This window comes from Numenius arquata, chromosome 2, assembly GCF_964106895.1.
Source record: "Numenius arquata chromosome 2, bNumArq3.hap1.1, whole genome shotgun sequence".
NCBI lineage: Eukaryota > Metazoa > Chordata > Aves > Charadriiformes > Scolopacidae > Numenius > Numenius arquata.
Window position 1 is genome coordinate 89,054,352 of NC_133577.1, and position 22,717 is coordinate 89,077,068.

Below are 22,717 nucleotides of genomic sequence, written 5' to 3' on the forward strand. Positions count from 1 at the left end.
CTCCTTGACTCGAGCCACACACAATAGTGGGAAAGAAACACTTTACCTGCAGATATGCTGAACAGGGAGGTTCATAAAAGCCTTCTGGACAGCAGAATAAAGCAAAGATATTTGTTCTCAACAACAAGAGGCCAAAATGGACAACTGTCAACGGCAGAGTGTCTAACACCATGTCTACACCCATATACGTGCAGCATTCCCAGGGCTGCAGAGACTGAAAAGAAACAGAGTGCCTATAGCTCTGTCACACAACATATGGCTCAGTTGTGTTTTTCTCATGGAGTGACTAGGCAAAACTTCAATTTAATTGAAAGAAAGAACAGTTTTATAAAGTCAATTTTATAAATAAGCGTATTTCCCTATTTCTAAAGGACATGGTGTTACTTTTTACTAGCCAAGACAACTATTTTTAGCTTAACCCATGCACTATGGAAATTGTCAGTAGAATGAATGCCCGTTTAACAGATGGGTACACGTAGCAGTATGTCAGAGAATCGCTCTGTGAATCAAGTTTAAATGTTAGCTTGCATTGCCATCCAAGAATATGGCGAGAGCAATCTGTGTAAAGCTCATGAACGATGCTGGGAGAATACACCATTGCAAATCTGATTCAGAACTGCACAGTTTATAAATACGTGCCCTGGTTGCTATGGCAGTTTTAGTTTTGGTTTTGGTGACTCAGGATTATGCAGCATCAAGAAGTAACCCACCTTGAAATGGGGGGTTTCTGTGTAAGAATCTTACTCAGAACTGAAGAAATCAAAGAGCAAGAAGTCTGTTTCTTACATAATTTACTTTAACATCTTGATAGCGCTTTCTGCATAGTCTTCCTATCTCTTCTTTTCTGGATATGTACCAGAGTGGAATGTACCAGAGTTTTCGCTGTTACTTGTGTGGGTTTGTCACACAATCAAGAGTAGAGAACACACCAGATTTAAAAATAGAAAGGACTGTGACTATCAAATAAAAAAATGAAATAAATGCTTATTCTTATGATAAGCATCTCTGTCATGGCCTTTTCATATTGAAAAAAGCATCTATATTTTCTTATTCCATCTCTCCTTTTAAAATCTGTGACTCTTATAAAAAGCTGGAAGATTCATTAGAAAGTTTTATGTCAACATATACAGTATTGGTCACTATCTCTTCAAACTATCCATTTTTCCCAGAGCTGGAGCTGACAAAATTAACTTTGATACATTAGTTTTCTTCACTGGGGAGAGAAAAATGCTAGGATAAAACGTCTAGAAGCCACACTGTGTCTGTTGCTGTTCAAGATGAAAGACAAAACAACAATTATCCTTAGGAGGTCAGAACAAAAATTCTACATCCCAGAAGCTGACTATTTTTGGGTAGTGCAAAATCTTCATCTGTGTACTTCTGTGGTCCAGAAGCCTGCGTGAAATAGCTCTCAACAATGGTTGTAATGCTTTTAAGAACAAATGGAAACCCAGAAAGCAGACTGATAACAATCTCATCACTAAATCATTTTATTGATCCCTCAAAGCCTGCCATTAAGTTAACTGAAAATATATAAATGCACAGATGCTGTCTCTGCAAATATTTACAGGGTTATCTCTAGAAAAAAGTACTCCTACTGAATTCAGTGCTAGTATCTCTATGTGGAAAATTACATATAGCAAAAAAATATACCTAGCACATCTTTAGTGCTATGTATACACACACAAAGGATTTCGCAGCACATCTAATGTGTTGGGTACTCTGGTACAGATGTATCAAAACAATCTGATAAAACTAGGCCTACTTAGTGTGTCCGTAAGTTACACACATCAGATACCTAAAATGGTAAGTATCTCTTGTTAGCATACTATTCTTCTTGTAAACACACACGCACACATGTGCAGTTATCCAATTCCATCTTGCAATATTGCATTACAGTAATGACTGTTTTAGGACAAATTTTATACTCACTTTCAATATAGTCTTCAAAGCAAGCTTTAATATACGGGGTTTGTTCTAACCCTCTGCACAGATGAATTTCACCCTCCGTGCTTCGGTAGATAACTGGAAAAGAACATCAGATTTCTGCAGCAAATATTACTGGCAACTGTATATGTTTATCTCAATTAGTACTGAATTGGAAGCCATAGATGGTCTCATCTCCTCTCAGCTACACTGATTTTACAATGAAATTGAATTATAACAAACTGTTAGGATGGAGTAAAGAATATGGCCCAGTATGCCTTTGCTATTGAAATTACAAACTTTTACGTAATACACGAAATATGAAAAACATGTAAATGAAAAATAAGTTTTAAGAATTATTATTATTATTATTACTCCTCTTATCATTATTCCCTTCTTGTTCTGAATTTTGCTGACTACAGAAAATGTGAACAATTGCAGAGATTAACCAGTTTACATGAATGGCAGCTCTACTTTTTGCTTAAGGAAGACCATATACTTTGCCGGATCACATTCAAGGACCACATCCAACTTACTGCAGAGCACACAGCTATCTGGGAAAGGCATATACACCCCATACATATATATATGGAATAACTGTATGTCAGCTGGCTGCACATGAATGAATTATACATTGCCTGTGGGGTCTGTAAAAAGCTTCAAACATAACTCCCAAATGAGGTGCAACCCAAAAAAATGAAAATGAGAAAGTCAAAGAAAAAGTCAAGAATGTAGAACATACAAATAGCTACAGAGTAGGGAAAGATATTTGCTGAAGTTCTCTGACAAGCTGGAGCTGAATCAATGAAAAATGCCTTGGAGAAAGGAACAAAAAGAAGGTATTAGATCTGGTCTTTAAAACAGAAAGAAGTGTGCTTTCTGAGCTGGAGAACCTCTGCATTTCGCTAGCAAGGTAAGGAGAGTGAGCTGAATGAGATAAAGGAGGATCCATGACCAGAAATAAAAAGCCGAGCTAAAGGAACGAAGTCAAGGAGAGGGACTGAAGTCCTGCCTCCTGATGGAAACCTAAAAAAAGGCTCCATGACAATGAAATTCCTAAGAGTGGGCATTTTGAATAAGTGCCTATCAATTTGCCTAGAATTACTTTGCAATAAAGCACTTGATTTAAATATTGCTTGTTGAAATCAGTGTATGTATGTACCCTCAGGGGAGGGTACATGTGCAATATCACAGACATCTGGGGAAGAAGGACTCAGCTTTTTCTTGTGTCATCTTTTTTTCTGGGCTATAGTTTCCAGTTCCTAAGGAAATGGCACTGGGTTGAGTCTGTCCCCAACAAAGTTTTCCCACAAGGACAAGACCACAGAGGGCGGCTGGAGCCTGCACAGATCCCCTCCTTAGACCCGAGTCAGTTGATGCAGCCAAGCTCCAACCTGGTAAGTGTCCACACTGGGCCGATGGTACCAGCGCTATGCCAAAGCACAACTCAATCACCCGTGTTGAGTAATAAACATGGCAAAGACTGCTTCTGAAGTACATTATGCAGTCAGCCATACTTTCAAACCCAGGACCCTAAACTGTACCTCTGGATAGTCAGACTGTCAATGGGAAGGTAAAAATTAGGTGTTGGGTAATCGTTCATCCACCGACTTAGACAGCAAATCTTTCTCTGGCCAATCTTTCATCTTTACTACAAGATGTTGTCTTTTGTTCACAATCCCATGGCGCCTGCCTATTGTCAGTGCTCTCACTGCATGTTGTGCATTGCTGTACGAGTAACTCTGACGGATGCAAATGTCTCCAGATGAAAATCTGTTCTGAAAGACATTAAAAACAACACATTGCTGCAGGTACCTTATGACTACTACTTCTTGCAAAATGCCACTGACATTTTTATCAATAAAAATGGAAATAAGAAGCCTGAGTAGGCCATGAGACTGCTCACTGTAAGAAGGAGACATTAGAATTAGAAAAGAACAAACCATGCAAAATTTGAAGTGTATGAGGTTTGGTGACCCTCTCAAACTATACTTTGTGTCCTATAATTAGTTGAAAATAATGCTTTTTTTCCAGTAAGTTTAAAACCACATTTACCCCCAGAGATGATTCAATTTAAAACAAAATATACACTGCTTTTAGCTAAAGAAAACATGCTACTCATGGAAAAACATTTACTATGTATAATAGCTTGGTTCCTAGAAATCACAACTCCGAACAAATACATTTTAGCCTTTGTATCTTCAAACGCTGTATGCTTTGTAACTACTTGTTTTTTTTCCAAACAGCAAATATGTGCTACCTCAGGTTTGCAAATAATGGAAGTAAAATGGACAGCGAGCACAGGGATTTGTCCACTGTCATGCAGAAGCGTTGGGGTAAATGGGGGAGGGTGCTTTTGTACAGCACACTGCCCTAACGCGGACACATCTAACCTCCCAAATCAGGGGATCCTTGCCAAGTTGCCCCATTTCCTTCCTCCAAGCTGCTGCGTTTGCCCCGCTTGCAGGCAGGAACGCTGATGCGTGTGATGCAGAGGTGTCTGACAGGGACAGCAGCACCTATAGTCAAGCTGCCCTGTAGAGGTAGGCCTGGTAGCCCCCAGCTTCCCACTGCAGAACCCCCCAGAAGATGCACACCTGAAGGCTTTCGGGTTTGGGCCTAGACCAGACGCCTCAATAACTGTCCCATTCCTTCTCCCCACACACTTCGTTCTGGAGACCTATGTCCCCGGTCACCCTTCGGTGACGGCCGTTTTATGGGCAAGGCCCTCCTCGTTTTCCCAGTGTGTTTCTTCAGCCTCGAGGGCAGACCCAGGCCGCAGCGGCGGGAGAAGGCCCCGAGGGCGAGGCCCGGGCAGGCAGCGGGCGCCATGCGGCGATTTCCGCCCCGGGAGGGGGCAGGGGAACGCCGGTGACCCTTCGGCTGAACTCTTGAACTCACGGGCCCGGCATGAGGCAAACCGAGCCAGCCTCGCCCCGCTCACGACAGAGCCGGTGGCGTCGGCATTACCCCGCCCTCCCCGGCACCGTGCCCCCCGCCCCGCCTCCCCGCCCGGCCGACGGGAAATCTCGCGGGATTATGCTAAGGAGGCCGCCGCCGGCGCCCCGCCCCTCCGGTTCCCTCCCGCCCTGCGCCCTCCGTCTGGGTGGGTGAGCGAGCGAGCGAGGGCGAGTTTGGGCCGCGGTGCGCTGTGGGATACTGGCGGTATATAGTCTATCCTCGGCGCGGCGGTAGCGAAAGGGGGCCCGGTAGGAGCGGGGTATGAAGATGGCGGACGCCAAGCAGAAGCGGAACGAGCAGCTGAAGCGCTGGATCGGCTCCGAGACCGACCTGGAGCCGCCCGTGGTCAAGCGCAAAAAGACCAAGGTGAAGTTCGACGACGGCGCCGTCTTCCTGGCCGCCTGCTCCAGCGGGGACACGGAGGAGGTGCTGCGGCTGCTGGAGCGGGGCGCCGACATCAACTACGCCAATGTGGACGGGCTCACCGCGCTCCACCAGGTCGGTGCGGAGCCGTTCCCGCCGGCAAGGGGACGGCGGGGGGGAGCTCGGCGGCGGGACCGGGATTCGGGCAGGCGGGGAAGTGGGGGGGGGGGGGGCGAGGCCGGCTGGCGAAGTGCCCCCCTGGGAGGAGGAGGAGGTGGAGGAGGAAGGGGCCGGAGGCGGCTGCTCTCCCCTCCGCCGGGGCGGGGAGGGGCCGGGAGCGGGAGGCGGCGGCCACCGGAGTCAGGCTCGCGGGCGGCGGGGGAGCGGCCCGGACCGACTGGGCTGGAGGGGGCGAGAGGCTGCGCCCCCTTCCCCGTAGGCCGGGGGTCGGATAGGGGGCGGCCGGGCCTCTCCTTCGGCGGGGAGGTGCCGGTGACCCTCTTTCGCTTTCCCCGCTCGCCTGGCTTCCCCTGTGGGCAGCGCCGCCCTCGGGAGGGACGGGGGGAGCCCCGGGAGGGGGCCGGGACAGGTGCCCCCCGGCGGAGGGGTGCCGGCCGGCAGGTGAGGAGGCGGGCGGGCCCCAGGGGGGGCGCTTCCCCCGGCCCGGGGTCCCGGTAGCAGTTTCCCGCTGTCCCCGTCTCCTCGGTGTCGTACCGGTTGGGCAATTAAACCCCGCTCCTGTGTGTGTGTGTGTGTGTGTGCGGGCGGAGAGAGGGATCATCTATTTCTCCCCGGTTTCTAAGGGGAACCAGTGTTTTGTTCCCAATATAGAAGCATGTATCAATAACAGGCTGCTCGCTTTCTTCAGGGATGGCTTCTGCCGCAGTGTGAGAGCTGAACTTTATGGGGAGCAGGGCTCTTCCAGTTTTCTTTCCTGCGTTGGAGAGCAGTTAAAAAAAAAAAAATCCAAAACAAAAAACCAACAAACCACAACACACCCGAATCCATGTTGCTTTGTTCTGGTGTGGGTATGTGGGAGGGGGTTTGGTGCTGAGGGAGATAACTTTCACTTGGGGTAGAAGTGTGTGTGGGGGGGAATGGAAGGGAAACTGGCTGTGAAGTTTCCTCAAAATGGATGCTTTGTGCATGTTGAACTTCATAGCAGTCTGATTGGAATCTCAAAACGTTAGCCAAATAAGGAAAGGCTGTGGCAATCCAGAGATAATGCGGGTTTGCCTGAATAGTTTTTGTTTCTCTAGAAGGCTAAAAGCTTCCATACAATTTTTAATTTTCTGGATATCCGAAAAGCAGGAAAATGATCTTTGACAGGCTAGCTGCTTGTTCTGCAGCTTGAAAGCTGTTCAGTAGTTGGGGGGGAGGGGGGAAATCTTAATGATGATGAGATGTAGGTTGATCAATTAGAAATCTTCCCAGAATAGTTAGGTGAGGCAATTAGGACATTGTTATATAGTGCTTTTCTTAAATTCACCACTTCGTTTTTGTTTAATGTATTTTACCCATCCCATGTAGATTTTTCAAGGGTGTGAGGCTCTACAAAGGCATAAGTTGCCCCATAGTACTGGATAGAATCCCCTCCTGAACATATAATGTAAATTTCTACTACTCTTTGCTCTATTTCCTGTGTATGAGTTGTCACTTGCAGCCCTGCAAAGAGTACTGGTTTACTTTCAGTTGTGAACTGAACTGGAAGAATGAATGTGTGTTGTGGTTAGGCCTGTCAGCATGTTACTGCAGCACAGTTACCTGACTTCAGGCTAGCCTGTCATGCAGTAGTGAGGTTTTATGTATTTATCCTTCTCTAATCAAGTTAAGATTGCTTCATGCTTCCAGGAGTGTGCTGTATTAGAAAGCATACCTTAACTGGTTAGATTGTTGGGTCTACAAGTTAGCGTACTCCAGTGATTGGTAGGAAAGGATGACGTTTGGTTTAGCTCTTTTTAGAATAGGAGACGAATGATGCTGTCTCTGTTTGTGAAGTCTAGATGGCTTTTTCAAAATGTCTTTGATACTATATACAAGAGAGCTTTCATCAAGGTCATTCTGAGCTTATGCCCCCCTTCTTTTTACCTGTAGTCAGCTTGCAGTTTGGAAGGGCAAAGTCTAAGGGAACAGATGCTAAAACTCTTGCTTACTTTCCTCCTCCCCTGCTTTTCCCGCCCCCCCCCCCCCCCCCCCATCTAGTGATACTGAAGAGCCTTTTCTGGTTTTATGATATTAAAAGCAAATAAGATCAATTGTGAAGTTATAATCCACTTGAGGCAGTCCAGTAAATGAATGTTACTATTATATAAAAAAAAAGCATATTACAAACCCCTGCCCATGACCAACTCTGAATGGTTTAACTTTGTTATTATCAATAAATCTTACCTTCCTGTAATGCTGCATATAAAAGGTGCAGAACCTATATGATGCAGTCATGAATTTATTTAATCAGATTTGATGTTGGCATGGAACAAAGCTGTATCTGTTCCCAAAGGAAACTCTTCAAACACTTGTCACTCATCCTGACAGTTTTGACTGAGGGATGTCAATTGTATCGAAGTCCACATTGTTGTGTTTAAGACTGCTGTGGTTTGCTGTTCCTTTGTGGTTTTTTGTTTATTTGGTTGTTGGGTTTTTGTGTGTTGTCTGTCAGATCCCGTGTAGACTTTACTACTTCACAGGAATAAATTTATCTCAGCAAAGATACAGTGACTCTTCCTTTTTGTCTTGTATCTAACTTTTTTTTTGTGGTTATTAAGAACAAATACATATGTCTGTAATAGCAATAGAATTAAATATTTCATATACTATTCAGCCTTTGGTTTTCCTGCTGGATACGGCAGTTATAGGAAGGGACTTAAGCTCTGTTTTCTTTTCCACAGCCCAGGTAGTTGGAAGTTCTGAGGGGAAAGTACTAATCCTGAAATTCTGGTGAACTTCAGGTCTGGTCTTTAATGGAACATCAAGCTTTGTTACTAAAGCCATTAGCTGAAGTTTTCCTTTGTCAGTGGGGTAGAGTGGCATCGCCATCTAAAAGCTTTACATAGAATTGTCTCCTCTTGATGCATACAGGAAAGAAAAAACTGCAATTGGCTTCATAGCTCAGAGGAGGAAGGGGGAGAGTATATACATGGCTACTCTCTTCATCTCTTGACACTGCCAATGAGTGACTTTGTTTTATATTTGCAAATGAGCATCTGAGGATGTGTCAATTAAATTTCTCTGAGTTAAAAATCTTGCAGAAGGGGAAAAAAAAAGTCATTAGATGATGATTATTCTTCCTGTATGTAATGTTGGATTCAAATGTCATTCTTCTTAAGTTGTTCTAGCGTATGTTCAAGTTAGGCCTTCAGCACAAAGGACGAAACTGGGTATACCATTTTTCTGTGGGAGGTATATGCAATATTCTGCTGCGATATCCTGCATTATATACATACTGTGTATATGTGTCTTTAAGACCAGAATACTTTTAAATTAGACCTTAAATTTACAATCAGATGTTGTTCCGTTAATCTAGTGGAGGTTAAAGTTGATTGTTTTTAAATACCGCCTTCCTAGACAGTTGTCATATAGGATGAGATCTGATTTACAGATAGTGTAGCTTTTCTAATCTGCCTTAACTTTTGAATGTAAGGAGAACTTGAGAAAAAAAAAAAAAAGCCCAAAGGTGAGCTGTGACCTCACAGATTAATAGTTTCTGCAGAGTGAGGGGAAAACTGGCATGTTCTGAAATAATGTTAAGAAGAGACTATATACTGTTTTTCATAAAACCTTGTCCCTCCTAGGGACGGGCATATTTATTCAGAGCAGGAGTCAGTTCTATCTTCTTGAAAGCCTAGGATCAGAGTTTGGACTCTCTCCTCTCTTTCCTTGCCCTCTGTGAAAAAGGACTTGGTTTGCTGGTTCTGATTAGTATTTATTGCTTAAGTGACCGAAAGGAGTTTGTCTAAAAGTTATGTAGATCTTTGTACAGGAAAGAGGAGCCCACCCTTTCTGGGCAGTACCATGGGAAGGCTGCTTGTGGCGGGGAGGGACCGTGATGTGTCCAGTTTCCTGGAAGGCTGGATTTCCTGTGCAAGCTGCTCCCCTGGGAGCATGGGGTGTGTGCTGTGGAGTACCTGCCTGCTCCTGATAAAGAAGGCGGGTGAGATTAGGCTGCGGTTAGGTATGACAATTTATGCAGCCTGCTTTTTGGCTGCTTTTTTTTTTTTTTGAGGCTGCTCAGACTTAGGAGGCGGTAACCTGGTTTTTGGCCTCATTCTCTCTGGGTGAGGGAGATGGGTGCTGCGGCCTAATTCCACCATATAGCGTGAAAGGAACATGTCCTGCTGTCTTGATCTCACCTCTTCCTGGGGAGGGTGCTGCTTTGGAGGTAAGATAAGGGAAATTGTCTTGACTGTTTCTGCATGGGGATCATTGAGTACTGTAGGTGTTGTCACTGGTGAAGGCTAAACAGGAAGAGAGGCTCCTTATCCTTAATGAAGGATTCATGTGCTTTTTTTTTTTTGCCCAGGGCAAGTACAGTTTAATTAAGCAAAGTTCCCCAAAGGCGTGCTCTCTGTTGCAAATATCAGTGTCTTTCTGCAACTCTTCAAGTACTAGATTGAATATGAAGGTGAGACTGTTTTACCCACATCATGGTTATGTATTAGTTTGCAGGCATAGCAGTATGCAGTATTAAACAGAAATTTTGATTTGATGCCACTGCTGCAGGACTCTGCTGCATTGATCCCTCAGTAGTAATAAAGATGCTGAGAAACTCTTCACAAGCATGTTTCACTGAACCTGTAGTCTTTCTGACTGATTAAGGACAGTTACTGCTGTTCTAGTATTTCCTGTGGGTTCTATGGGATTTATTTCTTGGATAGCAAGTACCTTCCTTTGTGGGAGTTTCTGCAATAGTTTATGTGAAAAATTCTGTCAGGACTCCTGGTGGCATGCTCATAGTACCTGATACGGTAAAGTGTATCGTTACAGTTGGCATCAACTGTCGTCCTTGTTACGACATCCTTTCAAACAGAAAAGAGTAATGAAGAAGGCCCATAAAATCTACCAGCAATGGATCTCTTTGACTTAGAACTTGATAGAGGGCATTAAGGCTGTGCTGTCGGGATCCTTTTTGATGAATGATAACACAGGTCATGTATTTGAGCTGGGGCCACAGCATGCGGAGCATGTCAAGTCATAAGAGCAAAGAACAGGTTGCTACAGTCTTAAATCTCTAGGGTGTTTGCATCATAGCAGCAGCACCCAATAACCAAGGGTAAGGAAGGTATGGAAATAGCTCAAAGCTATCTTGGTAACCTCCTAGCTATGACTTCTGTGCTGCCTCTTTTGGAGGGTGAAAATAGTGGTGTGTATGGCAAACCTGTTAATTTTTCAAGACTATCAAGTAAGAGAACTTAAATGTTTCTATTAGGTTATGAACCTGATGCCTAAATCTCGGTGTTTGGAGGGGAAACAACCTCCCATTCACCGAACCCCCTAATACTCTCATTGTAAATAATGTGCAACTGCAAATTTTGAGTTGTTTGCTGAGCTTATATTATGTTATCCTGATTTTTTTTTTCCCCCGTTTTTTTTTAGTTCTCTATTTGTACAACAAAGCACAGGGAAAATGAGTCGTGAAATAAGTGTAATGTTGATTGACTTCACTCAGTAATTAGACTACAGAGGCATATTTGTTTAAAATCCCCTTTGTAATAGGAATTGGTACTTGTGTGGGCCATAGATCTTTTCTCTCCATAGTTACAGTAGCTAGGTTCAGATTCTACAGTAGGTACTTGTTTAACTTCTTACTGATCTTGTCATCTAAGATCTTATTTTTTTTTCCCTTTGAAATGGGGGCAAGAAGAAGAAAAGAAGATGTAATCCTTCAAAACATACTTTAATAGTGGAAATTTAAATGCTGCGTTCAAAAGAATTGTGTTCTGCTTGGTGTTCTATAAAAGAACAAGTAACAATGTTTTCACCTTTTTTACATTTGTTATCTCCAAGTGTCGCTTGGCCTCTTCATGGTCTGTCAAGCTTGAACCTGGAATTTCTGTGTCTGGTTACACAGCAGTTTTCATTGCTGTGGAAGTTTCTTCTGCACAAATAAAATAACCCAAGTGAATCCCAGCATACAGTAATTATTTTAAGTGTTTAAAGCAAGTTACTGTGTTAGTGTAATTGATAGATTTCTTAAACTTACCTAGTCATGGAGGAGGAGTTCTACCTTCAATGTAAGGATGAATTCAGCTGGTAGGGCTTTAGTATTCACTGATGCTAACATTCAGGGACAATTTCTACTGGTCTATAACTATGAATTTCACTGTAGCATTAATGCTGCTTTTACATTAAAGCTTTATCTGTGGTTTTCTATGTATTCTGGCATATTGTTAGAACACTTTTTCATAATAAATCATTAAAAGAACCTTGTAAGAGTAGATGAGATGTGGTCTTGTATGTATGAAGAAAAGAGATGTGAACACGTTTGATTTCAGGCCTTTTTGATCTTGGCATTGTAACAGCAAGCGTGTTATTTTTTAGCACATTACTAAATTTCAGTTTGTTAGCTAAATCTGAGGCTAGGAGACACAAGCAGTTGGTATAAATCATTCATAGAGATACAGATTAGGTCTTCTAACCGAGGGTGCCCGTATTCCAGGCTTAAGGGTATATGTTCAGTTGGAACAGATGGTTTGACAGGCTCTTGGCCAGTTCCTTACTTGTTTATCCCTTCACTCATATTCTCACTTGCTCTCTTTCTCAAAGTTGTTACTTGGGCTAGTAGGACACTTAACTGAAATCTTCTTAAAAAACTGAGAGCCCAGCAAATTGCTTGCCTCTTTCTGTGTAATTGTGACTAGTGAGGCTGGGCTGACAGGATGTGGAATTGAGGAACATGCATGTGTTCTAGCAAGTACTTACATTTTCTCCAAGAATATATTCAGGCAGGTTAGATGTAGATAAACTAATATACTCTGAAAAGAATGTGGTAATGGTTTTGGACTACTATGGCATGAGTACAGCCTTCTGGGACTCTTGCAACCAAGAAACTGTAAATTAAGCCTTGTTACTGCCATACTATAGTATCAGTATAGAGTATATGCATATAGGACATGCAGCGCCTGAGGACATGTACCTAACAAATGTTATATTGGTGCCTAACAATATATCTTTCTTCATTGATCTGGGTAACCATAAAAACGCAAACTGGAATGCAGCTGCAAGGCAGTGGAGCGGTCGGTAAGCTGGGCAGCGTCTGATGCTGCTGGATGGGTGGAGACATTCCAGGCTGCTTTACTTTCCTATATGCATTCCTGAAATGACAGTCAATGGAAAGAAGCATGGCATAAGAGTGGCAGCATTCCTCAGCTGTTTCCTTTCTAGTAATTTTAAGACTGTAAGGATAAAAACAAGAAGGCAAAAGATGACCAGGGCACTTAGGAGTAGAGGGAAAGTATTTCTGGATTATTTTTTAAATGCTTTTTTTGACAAGACCTGGTATCCAGCTTTTCTGTTTCAATTGTTTTTTGAGAACGCTGAATCAGCCACTGTGCTTATCCTAGAAACACTGAGTCTTTGACAACTCATTCACAAAACCAAAATTAGAGGAATATGATGAAGTCTTTGAACAATATATTTCTTAGACTAATGGCTTCTAAAGGTCTGTCAAACAGTGGGGAGTGGAGTTGGCTTTAACATGAGGGTGAAACCCTTGAAAAAAACTTGCCCAGCAAATTCTGCCTCATTTTGGGCCTATGTATGTAAGTAGGTTTGTCTTAAAGACAACATATAAATTGTTATAGTGCTGTAACTTTGGATTACTTTAATTTTACATTGGTCTATAACTGGCTGTTTTGATACTGAAATGTCTGTAAGCTGTGGCTGTTAGAATGTTTAAAGCTGGAACCATTTCTATCAGGGCCAAGTCTCACTGATTTTATTTAAAGAAAAAAATCAGTGTGAAATATCCTTTGACTTATTTTCCCATGTTATGATTGTAATTCATGGTCTTGAATTCAGACTATGACAGCTTGCTTTGATAGAATCGGTTGGCCAGTCAGTAGTGATGAGTATGCAAGTTTTAGTTCTGGGGTGATTATTTACTTAGCTTTGCTGTTTTACCATCCTGATTGTGAAGCTAAAAGAGTAACCAAAGTATCTTCTATATACATACTTGAGGTTTCTACATCAGGGGATTACATGCAAGTCTTGGCCTTTTGTTGTGGATCTGAAATATGCATACATGTGTGTATATATATATGTGTGCCACTTTTCTTGTGAATTTCATTTTCCTGTTATTGTTTTGGTTCTTTCACAGAATGACCAAAATGAACGTTAGCAATGTAAAATGTGTTTGTTAATAGTTCTGCTTCAGACTTACAAAATGAACTTATCTAACAGTATTTTTCTTAATATATCACACTTGACTTGGTTATTTGTTTATGGCAAAAAGACAAAATCTTGATCTGGTACCAAAGGTGAGCACAGATGTCAAGTGTGTACGCTGATGTATGCGTGTGGTCAGTGCTACCTCCTGAAACACTTAACTTGGATGAAGCTTTTACTGAGAAGCTGCATTCCTCTGTCAAATCTGGGATCCTCGTGGGCCCCTTTTGAAAACAAAATACCGTCTCGGACTTCTGGCTTTGAAACTGTTGGCTTACTAATGTCCTGAAATTTGCTATAGCGTTCTTGATTGAAAACCTATGCTTCTGTTACTGAAGTGGAAAATCTGTTATTTTAAAGCTGCAAAGCATGTCATCCCAAGTTTTCACAAAAGCGTTCTTACTTGCAGTATGTTCACAAATGTATGCAATTATACTTGAATGAGTAGGGTTAATTAAGTGAATTATCTTAATTAAATCAATGAGGGTTTTTCTAAAACTCTGTCCCCTGCCCCATCTTGGAGATGAAACAGTCCAAAGCTATTGGTATTATCCCCTCAATCAGTCTTAATTTTGACTACCTTCCCTGTATTCTATAAAATAGAAGTAACCCTGCTTATTGTTGTTGTAGCATTAAGCTATTTTTTTAATATAGTTACAAAAAGTCAACAACTCTTAAACTTGTTTTACTGACCTGTTCTTTGGAAATGTTTTCAGGTCAGTCCAGCATGGTACTGAACTTGCTGCGAGCTTGGGCAAAAATGAATTGCCTTAGGTTTCAGTCAAAGTGAAAAGTGAAGATTGGGGTGACAGCATTGTGCCTGTGGGCCAGACTGGGACTCTTGTTGCTAAGCAATAATCTTATTTTTTTATCAAACCCTATAAAACAATGCTTTTAGAAAGCTTACCATACTTCACAATTAGCTACCACTTTTATTTTGTTAAACTAGTGCAACTTAAATTATTTTGGGTCCTAATGATAAAGATTTTTTTTCCATGAAGAGTGTGCACTTTGTCTCCTACTCAATGGAAAATAAAAGTTTGACACTTTATCTCTGTAAGAATTTTTGTGTAACGTCAGTTTATTGACTTCTGAATATAGCAGAGCAGAGAGGGTGGGTTGCACTAACACTGTGGCTGACGGTGGGTTTCTGTGAATCTCTCCGGACGTAGCTTTCTGGTCACTCATTTTCTACTTGCCTGCAGGCACCCTAGCCAAATGCTTGGCGTTTGTGTCTCTGTACAGCTGCATTTCTACATGTATAACAGTGGTATTGAATGCTGATACTTGTCTGTCACAGTGCTTATTGTGTATTTGTACGCTTAGTAAGAGAAGCAAGCTCCCCCAGCTCTGTGAAGGAGTAACTTAACAGATTTAGTGGCCCTTGTGCTTAACACTTGTAAAATAGTGAAGGAGGCCAATGACAAGTATATGATTGCCCTGTGTTTTTGTTGAGCTGCCCTCAAACTTGGTTTTATGGGAAATAATTTCTTCATATTTTTACCTGCAATTTGCAGTGTCACACTTTATCCACAGTGTACCTGGCTTTGGTCTGATCTGTCAAATGTAACTTCAAAGAAAGCTCATGAAGTTATTTTATAAACAAATTTTACCCATAGCTGTAGGTGAATATAGCAGTGGTGATTTAAAAACTACTGTTTCAAAGAAAAATACAAGACGACTTAGTGTGAATGCCAGAAGACATACTGCATATTTTGTATAAGTGTTTTATCAGTTACTGACCCATGTAATAAGATGCTGGGGTGAGGGAGCTCCTTTCCAATTGTTTTCTTAGCATTTGAAGAGTATGTTGCGCTCCATAACATTGTAAAAACAAGTGTCGATATAGGTCTGTGTTAGCAAGCTCAAGTGGCATTTGGATTTTTTAGAGTACCTTCTCTATTGTTTGTTACAAGATTTGACTGCTGCAAATAAACTGGAAATGTTGCACTTGCTGCTTCTAGGATAAGAAGAAAAACTCTCATTTTGGCACACAAATAGCTCCAGATATAAACATCCTGAATGTAAACTGGGGAGGTGTGTGTCTAAATTAGTTTATAGGTTGTGATAGCCTGTGAAAAGGAAGACCTAAGTTAGAGGAGCTGCAGTCGGAATCCAGGAAGAGGCTGCCTTGAGAAACTTATGCTTTGGCAACACTTAGCAGTGCTGGATGCAACTGTAGATACTGATGTGAAGTATGGAAACTTCAAAGGCAACCTCTGACTGCCTGTATATAGGAATTCTTGATTAAAAGAGGTATTACTTTCTTTTCTGCAAGTAGGATGAGAGGAGGGGGGATTTTATCCTTTCCCTAATTTTCTCTAGAGAGTTGTTCTTGAATTAGATTATTTTAGTGCTAACCTCTGTATGTAGTTATTCTTCACTTAAAAGTAGTAATTCCTGACTAATTCCTTGCTAATGGGCTAACTTTGCACTAATGAATAGCTACGATAACCTAATTTTATAAGGCTGTCAAGTTTGGAATACATGTGCTGTTCTAGTGTCTAAACAATGTTAAAGACAATGCTGTCTCATGAGGAGTTTATTTTAAAAAAACCAAACGCGGACTAGGCATCTTTTCCTTTTTCTCCCCATAGAGGAGACTGAACTTCATGTAGTGATAATTGTATGTAGCTGACTACCATTAATTGGGAAAAATATTTAGTGTCACATACTCAGTTTACGTGATGGTGTCATGTTGTAGATTACTTTACCTCTTTGGTAATACCAGCATGCCAAATGTAACTCTTCCCTTTTCATGAAGGCAAATTTACAAGAGAAGATATTTACATCATTGGGAGGAAAAACCCATTCCCTTTTAGCTGTCCCTTTGCATTTTTTATCATGTCATTCTTTTGTGGCAGCTTGAGAGACAACTTTATTTATATATATACACACATATAAAATAAGTCTTAATTGCTAGAGTCCATTCAGTGTATCTAAATTCTTAAACAGTACTTTTCCCCCCCTGTCCCTGGAAAAGCAAAATTTAAAAATCGAAAACCACCACAGATGATGGAAGTTCTGTTTGGAGAAACAGGCATTGTAGACTTGGAAGTGCCAGGTGATTCTGTGGTAGTTTTAGCATGCCTGAGAAGGACTGTTTGATTTATCTTCTTGCTAGTTATAGATTAGCTAGTATTCATGTTTAGTTTGTTGGTTTTGGTCTTGTTTAAGGCTAGAGGCTTCCCCAAAGTTTTTGAATGTTACGTTGCCTTCAGTAAGAACTTCATGCTTAAACATGTCATTTCCCTTCTCTGTTCAAGAAAAACTACCACCTTGAACAAGCTTTATTAAAGACTATTGCAGCTATTTAATATGGTTTTGAGTACAGTTTAATACAGTTCCTCAGTAAAACAACTATTGAGTTCTGGGTTTTTTTCTTAATCAGCATTTTCAGTTCATAGTTGATAAAGATTGTGTAAAGTAAACATGAAACCTAAGTAGCAGCTACAACATTGAGTACCTGGGTATATTTGGTAGGATAACTGGACCCCTATAACTGCCACTTTAAGTTGTTGCCTTCTGTATTCATCAATTGAGATTTAGACGTATGAACTCAGTTTGTCCAGTTTGAGAAGTGTGCTGTGTCCAGAATGTTACAGTAATTGCCGCTTCCTTATGCCAAGTGCCATTGCCTTCTCAGAACTTCCGATTTCTGCCTAGGATTACAGATTTCCAACTGCAATTCAAATAAGAGTACTGTAACCATTTTGTGACTTCAGTCTTTTCTTGATTCTAGCATAATTGCCCCTCCTGTCACCAAAGCAGAACAGTACAGTAACCTGAAGAGATGCTCATCTCCATGTTCAGTGCAACAGAGGAAAGAAAAAGTACACACAATTCAAAAGGAGGAGGGCACAATGCATTGGGTGAAGTTTTGTATTTTGATGTAGCAGATGGATTGACTGGATGACACATTGTGAGGGATTAAAATCAATTTAAATTCATCTGGAGCTGCCACCTGGTTTTGCTGCAAGAAGCCTAACCATGTGAGAGTGGCTGTACCTGTGAACAAGCTTCTGTAGCTTTCTGGAGCCTAATCATTAGCAGACTCTCTGGCACAAGCAACATGGAAATAGGGGAGTTTTTCCAGACGTGTATGGAGCAGTTTCTGAGGGAAGGTTAGCTGTTGGGTGTGACCTTCAGTTTGACTTAAAAACTTTACAAAAGCCAGACAAGCCTACTAAGACAAATAATAAGACAGTGGATTTTAAAAGCTGTTGATGGTATTAATTGTTTGATGTTCTTTTTTAGAGTAAGTGACCTGTCATGTCAGGTGTACATGCTGGATTAAAACATGAAAACAAGAAAATTCTGGCATGGAAAAGCTTACATGGTAGTAGTCTTATTAAAGATGGGTTTCCATTTAAGTTTGTTTTTCAAAATACGGTGTATAAATAAAAAGCATCAGTAAAAGCTGAAGGTATGCAAGCTATGGGGATTCCAATAAAAGACCAAACAGCACTTAAGCAGCCTTGTTGACATCAGAGCCATAGGTTCTTTAGTCACAGAGTTTATTATCAACTGCACAGAGATATGACTCAAAAGTGTTTGCTTGAAGAGCTGATGTGTAATTTCCCTCTTTTTTTTTTTTTTTTTGATCCTTTGGGGACTTTGTATTTCAGCAGCTGTTTGCTTACCTCCACATACAATAGCAAGTTCTTAGTCTCTACAAGATGGTAACTCTTCTGACTGTGTAAGGCTTTTCTGTCTAAATTTATTTCTTCTAGGATTTCAAGCACTTTTCAGTTCTTCTCTGCAACCATCTAATACTATTTTGTATAGCTAAATTAAATGACTTGAATATGGGAAAATTTGTTGTGTTTTTCCTGTTCATCTTGATTTGCCATTTTTCACTGCTGATAATGTGTTTGATAACATGCTTTGCATTCTATTAATACTTGGAAGGTAAACAAATAACAGCATAAGTCGACTGATTTGGACTGCTTTATTGCTGCTTAAACTATAAATATTACTTGAGAATTAAAACTGTTTAAACTGTAAGCCAGAACCTTCAATTTTTAAAACAAAGATGGTTTAAACTCTGGCTTCAGGGGTTTGGCAGTTGAGCTCATGTGATAGACTGTAAAACTGGGGAGTGTCACTTAACTAGGAATGACATCATTAGCTTTTTTATCAATAGTTACGTACTTATCTCTTGTAGCTGTCAGATTCATGACACCCATATTACATATTCCCCTGATCATAAGATAGAACAGTGAACTCCAGGATTATTTTTATTTTTTTTTAATCCAGGTAAATTGTCCCTTTTTCTCTCCTCCTGTCTCCTTGCTCTGCTCGTGTTACAGAAACTGGATCTCAGCAATCAAATTCTTTTGCCTCATAACTTTCAATAAATAAGCATCACTGGTTAGTTATTTGTGCTTTTAGAATTATAAAAGCAGGCTCTGAATTCAAGTCTGCATGTACAGAGAGTTAAACAAGGTGCTGATGCTTATAGAAACCCAGCACGTGCCCTGCTTTGATTTCTTCCTCCAAGAAAGGTCTGTTGCAGGTTTGTTTCCTTTCTTTGATAGGAACATTCAGGTACAGGATGTTTACATTTCCTCTCCTCTTGACTTCATGAGGATACCTAAGATGACATCGCAAACCCATGACTGCACTGTAAATTTCTCTCTCTGTAATGTTTTAACTCCGCTTAATGCGAGGACTAGCAGAATGCGAGGAGTTGTTCCTGTAAAACTAATGAAGTGAACCAAAGATTCTTTGTGAACTCTTGCTTTTGTCAGTCTCTGTGTGTAGATCGTGAAATGCTTCTGGCACTTCCACTGAATCTTGATTCACTGAGAATATTGATGACTCCGTTAGGCTATTTACCTTCTTAATATCTGGGTGAAGAATTTCTTAAATTCTTACATTAAGATGCAGATAATTTGCCTGCTTTAGGCACAATATGATATGTGGGTTTTCTGCAGTTTTCTTTGTTTCTGAATATAAGACTTAAAGTTCCAAATACTTCAGTGACTGTGTTTTGTCAGTTGGTTGAACCTGACTCCATGATAACACAATGCTTGGGAAAACCTTATTAACTACTCCAGTGAGTACTGCAAGAAGTTTTCAGTCTCATAGAGGAAAATATGATTTCCTCCTTCCATGAAACACTTTAGTCATACAACAATAATAGTGTTGCCAATTTAGAAAAGAACGCTGAATAAAGGGAGGTTGCTGCTTATGAGATTATGCTGATACATGAAGGGCAAGTAGCAAACTGTTGGTGGCCTGCTGGAATAACTAGGGAAAGGTAATTTGTCTGCCCCATCTGCTTTGGGGGAGTGAAGTGGATGAGAACAGCACTTAATTTGTAAAATTATACCTTCAGGTTGGCACAATGTCTAAACTGAAAAGTACAATTAGGCAGCAAGTTACTGGCTAAATGGACTTAGTCCATCATGCCAAGAGAATCCTCTCTTTAGCCAGCAAGGCGAGTGTTTTTGCAGTTGAGCCAGTAGTTCTGGCTTCTTTGCCATCTTGTGTTTGAGCGTGTGTTCTGAGAGGCCTGTTTAACCTGAGGCTTTTGACTTGTTGTGAAGTTTATCTCTTTGACTCTGTCACAGCTAATGTCCACAAAAGCAAGAATCAAAGGGAAGTGCTGCATCTCACTGAATGAGAGAGTGCAAAATATCAGATTGGACTGGTTACGGAAAGGGCTGTAGAAGTTGCAATGTGAAGTAAAGCTCACAAACTTGTGCAGAAGATGTTGCAGTTCTAAGCAACTCTGGTGAGGAAAAATTCTACTTTTGCAACAGAAATAGATATCCTTTATCAGCAAGTATCAAGAGGTTATAGGTAAGAGCAGTCTCATAGTGTTCTTGTTTGTTTGTCTAGTTTTAAAAGTATTTGGAGGCATCTGAATTTGATCTGTCGATTCCACTTAAATAACTTCTAGTTTCTAGCCCAAAGAATGGCAGTGTATTTTTAAAACAGGCTGTTGTGCTGATTATGGTGTAAGTGTGTGTATTTTTTTCTCCCCTCCCACTTAACCATAAATGTAGTTTACAGTTGAATAGTTCTTAACATTGAATGGCTTTTCTTTGCAGCTATTAGGAGGAGATGTTTCCGTGCCACATAGTTTATTGACTGTCGTGGCATCCCTTGAGTTCAGGGTTGGATAGGTAGGTGGGTTCTAGAACCTTCAGGTATATAGTAGTGGTGTAATTAACCTGTAATATCTCCAGGCTATTACTAGGTCTTCATACTATTTTTACTATTTTTTTGGCAGTCTTGATTAACAGTACAGGTGCTTAGCTGGTTGACAGTACTCTTCAGTCATAAAACAAAAGCTTCAATTTTGGTTTTAATTATGTCTTTGAATCTTTGATGCAATAAACTTTTACAGCATTCTCTTTGAGCTTGGGAATTCAAGCAAATATGTCAGCAGTAACTTTTTTTTTTGGAAGAGTGTTCGAATCGACAGGCTTTAACTTTCTCCTAACTTATGTTTGCATTGGGTTTGACCTCTGACTTCAGTATACACACCCCATATGATGAAAGAATTGTGAATTTTCTGTATTGTCATAATTCTTTCCCATATTATGCCAGTAGTTAAAACACTTGGTACTTCCACCAAGTCCTGTAAGCCAGTAATCCTTTTTTCTGGGTTCTTTGAAAGGACTGCGGGGAAGAAGGATGCATGTTCTGCACTTGCTAACCAGGAAACATATGTCGAGTTGTACATGCCTCTGAATTTGAAGATAGAGGAGAAGTTTTTGAATGCATGAAGCCAAAATGCTTAACCACCATTATTGTGTTATGGGATTATTGAATTTGTAATTTTATCCAACACTTGAGCTAGAACTGTTAGAAGCAGATGTTAAATTTTCCAGTAGTAGCTGAATCTCAGTAGTGAAGTTCAGTGCAACTTTGGCCTCAGCTGATGAAATTTTAGTACACTTGCTGTGATGAACTCAGATTATATTTTGTGCATGTACTAGCACAAGCAGATCCTTCAGCTTGTAACCAACCATGACGTGTAATCAAGGATAGCCAGATTGCTCTGACCTCCTGCAAGTTGGTCTCCTAAAATGGAAATTATTCATTTTGCAGATGGAAATTGGAGCCAAGCAGCTGTGAATTCCAGGAGACACATACTGAGGCAAATTCATAACTTTTCTGTTCAACAACGAAATGACAGTTGATTCTAGTATTTACCACTTGCTTCCAACCTGTGATTCAAAGATCTTTTCAATAAAGCCAGCACGTGTTTATATAAGGACACTGCTTAATATCTGAAGTGGTGTTTGTTTTTTGTTGTGGTTTTTTTAATAAGTCTTTTCTTCATAATCCTCATCTTCCCTAGCTTCTTCCCCTTTCCTCCCCTAAAACAACAAGCTCTCGCTGTACCCCCAACCTTTGCTCCTGTGGCTGCTGTTGCAGGGAGTTATTGTTAATTTGGGTTTAATCAGCTCTTACAGACTGAATGGCAGGAAACTAGGATAGTTTGACAACTTTGTATGCACATTTTGCTATGCATGCAGCTGTGATCCTGACTACCTGCTGTCTGAGAGGTCAGCGCGGAATTGGTGAACTAAAAGGGCTATTAAAAGCAGAAGTCATAAACTACGTGCTTATAAATGACACTTCCATGAATCTGCTCCGCTGTGTCTCAGAACAAATGTTCTTGCCTAGATGGAAGGTTTACTGTGCCATCCTTGGTTTATCTTTGGAAACTAAAGACAAAAACAGGGTGAAATTGTATTACTACTACTGCTAGTGTTCTGTGCCGTTCCTGGGGGACCACTTACAAAACCATCATCTAATGGATGTAGAAATTTTCAGTTCTGTGTGAAAGCTTGCTGTATATTTCAGGTTTTGATGAAGGCTTGCAACTAGCACTCCTTCAGGTCTTGTTTTTGACCAAAATCTGGCCTGTAAGCAAAAGCAGAGCTGGGAGTATATGCAGGCAAACTACAAAACAGTTCTGCTAACGTGTTCGCAAGGTCCTGCATAAACTGGAAGAAAAATCATGCAGCTTCCTTAAACTGCAGTCCTGATAGCCTTATTCAAACCTTGCTTTTAAAGGGCCCTTGTAGTTGTGCCCTAGGGCCGCAAAAAACCTAATACAATG

General features: G+C 40.9%; 1 protein-coding gene across 4 annotated transcripts in view; it reads left to right on the plus strand.

Moving 5' to 3' along the window:
* Nucleotides 1–5,031: 5,031 nt before the first annotated feature.
* PPP1R12A (protein phosphatase 1 regulatory subunit 12A) overlaps nt 5,032–22,717 on the plus strand; it is a 126,044-nt gene continuing 108,358 nt past the window's right edge. For all 4 annotated transcript variants that reach the window (XR_012463706.1, XM_074166371.1, XM_074166377.1 and 1 more), the window contains exon 1: nt 5,032–5,385. Coding sequence is in view for 3 of the 4 variants with exons in the window: in XM_074166371.1 (XP_074022472.1) it covers nt 5,149–5,385 (237 nt within the window). In the remaining variant the exon portion in view is untranslated. The remainder of the gene's footprint in view (nt 5,386–22,717) is intronic.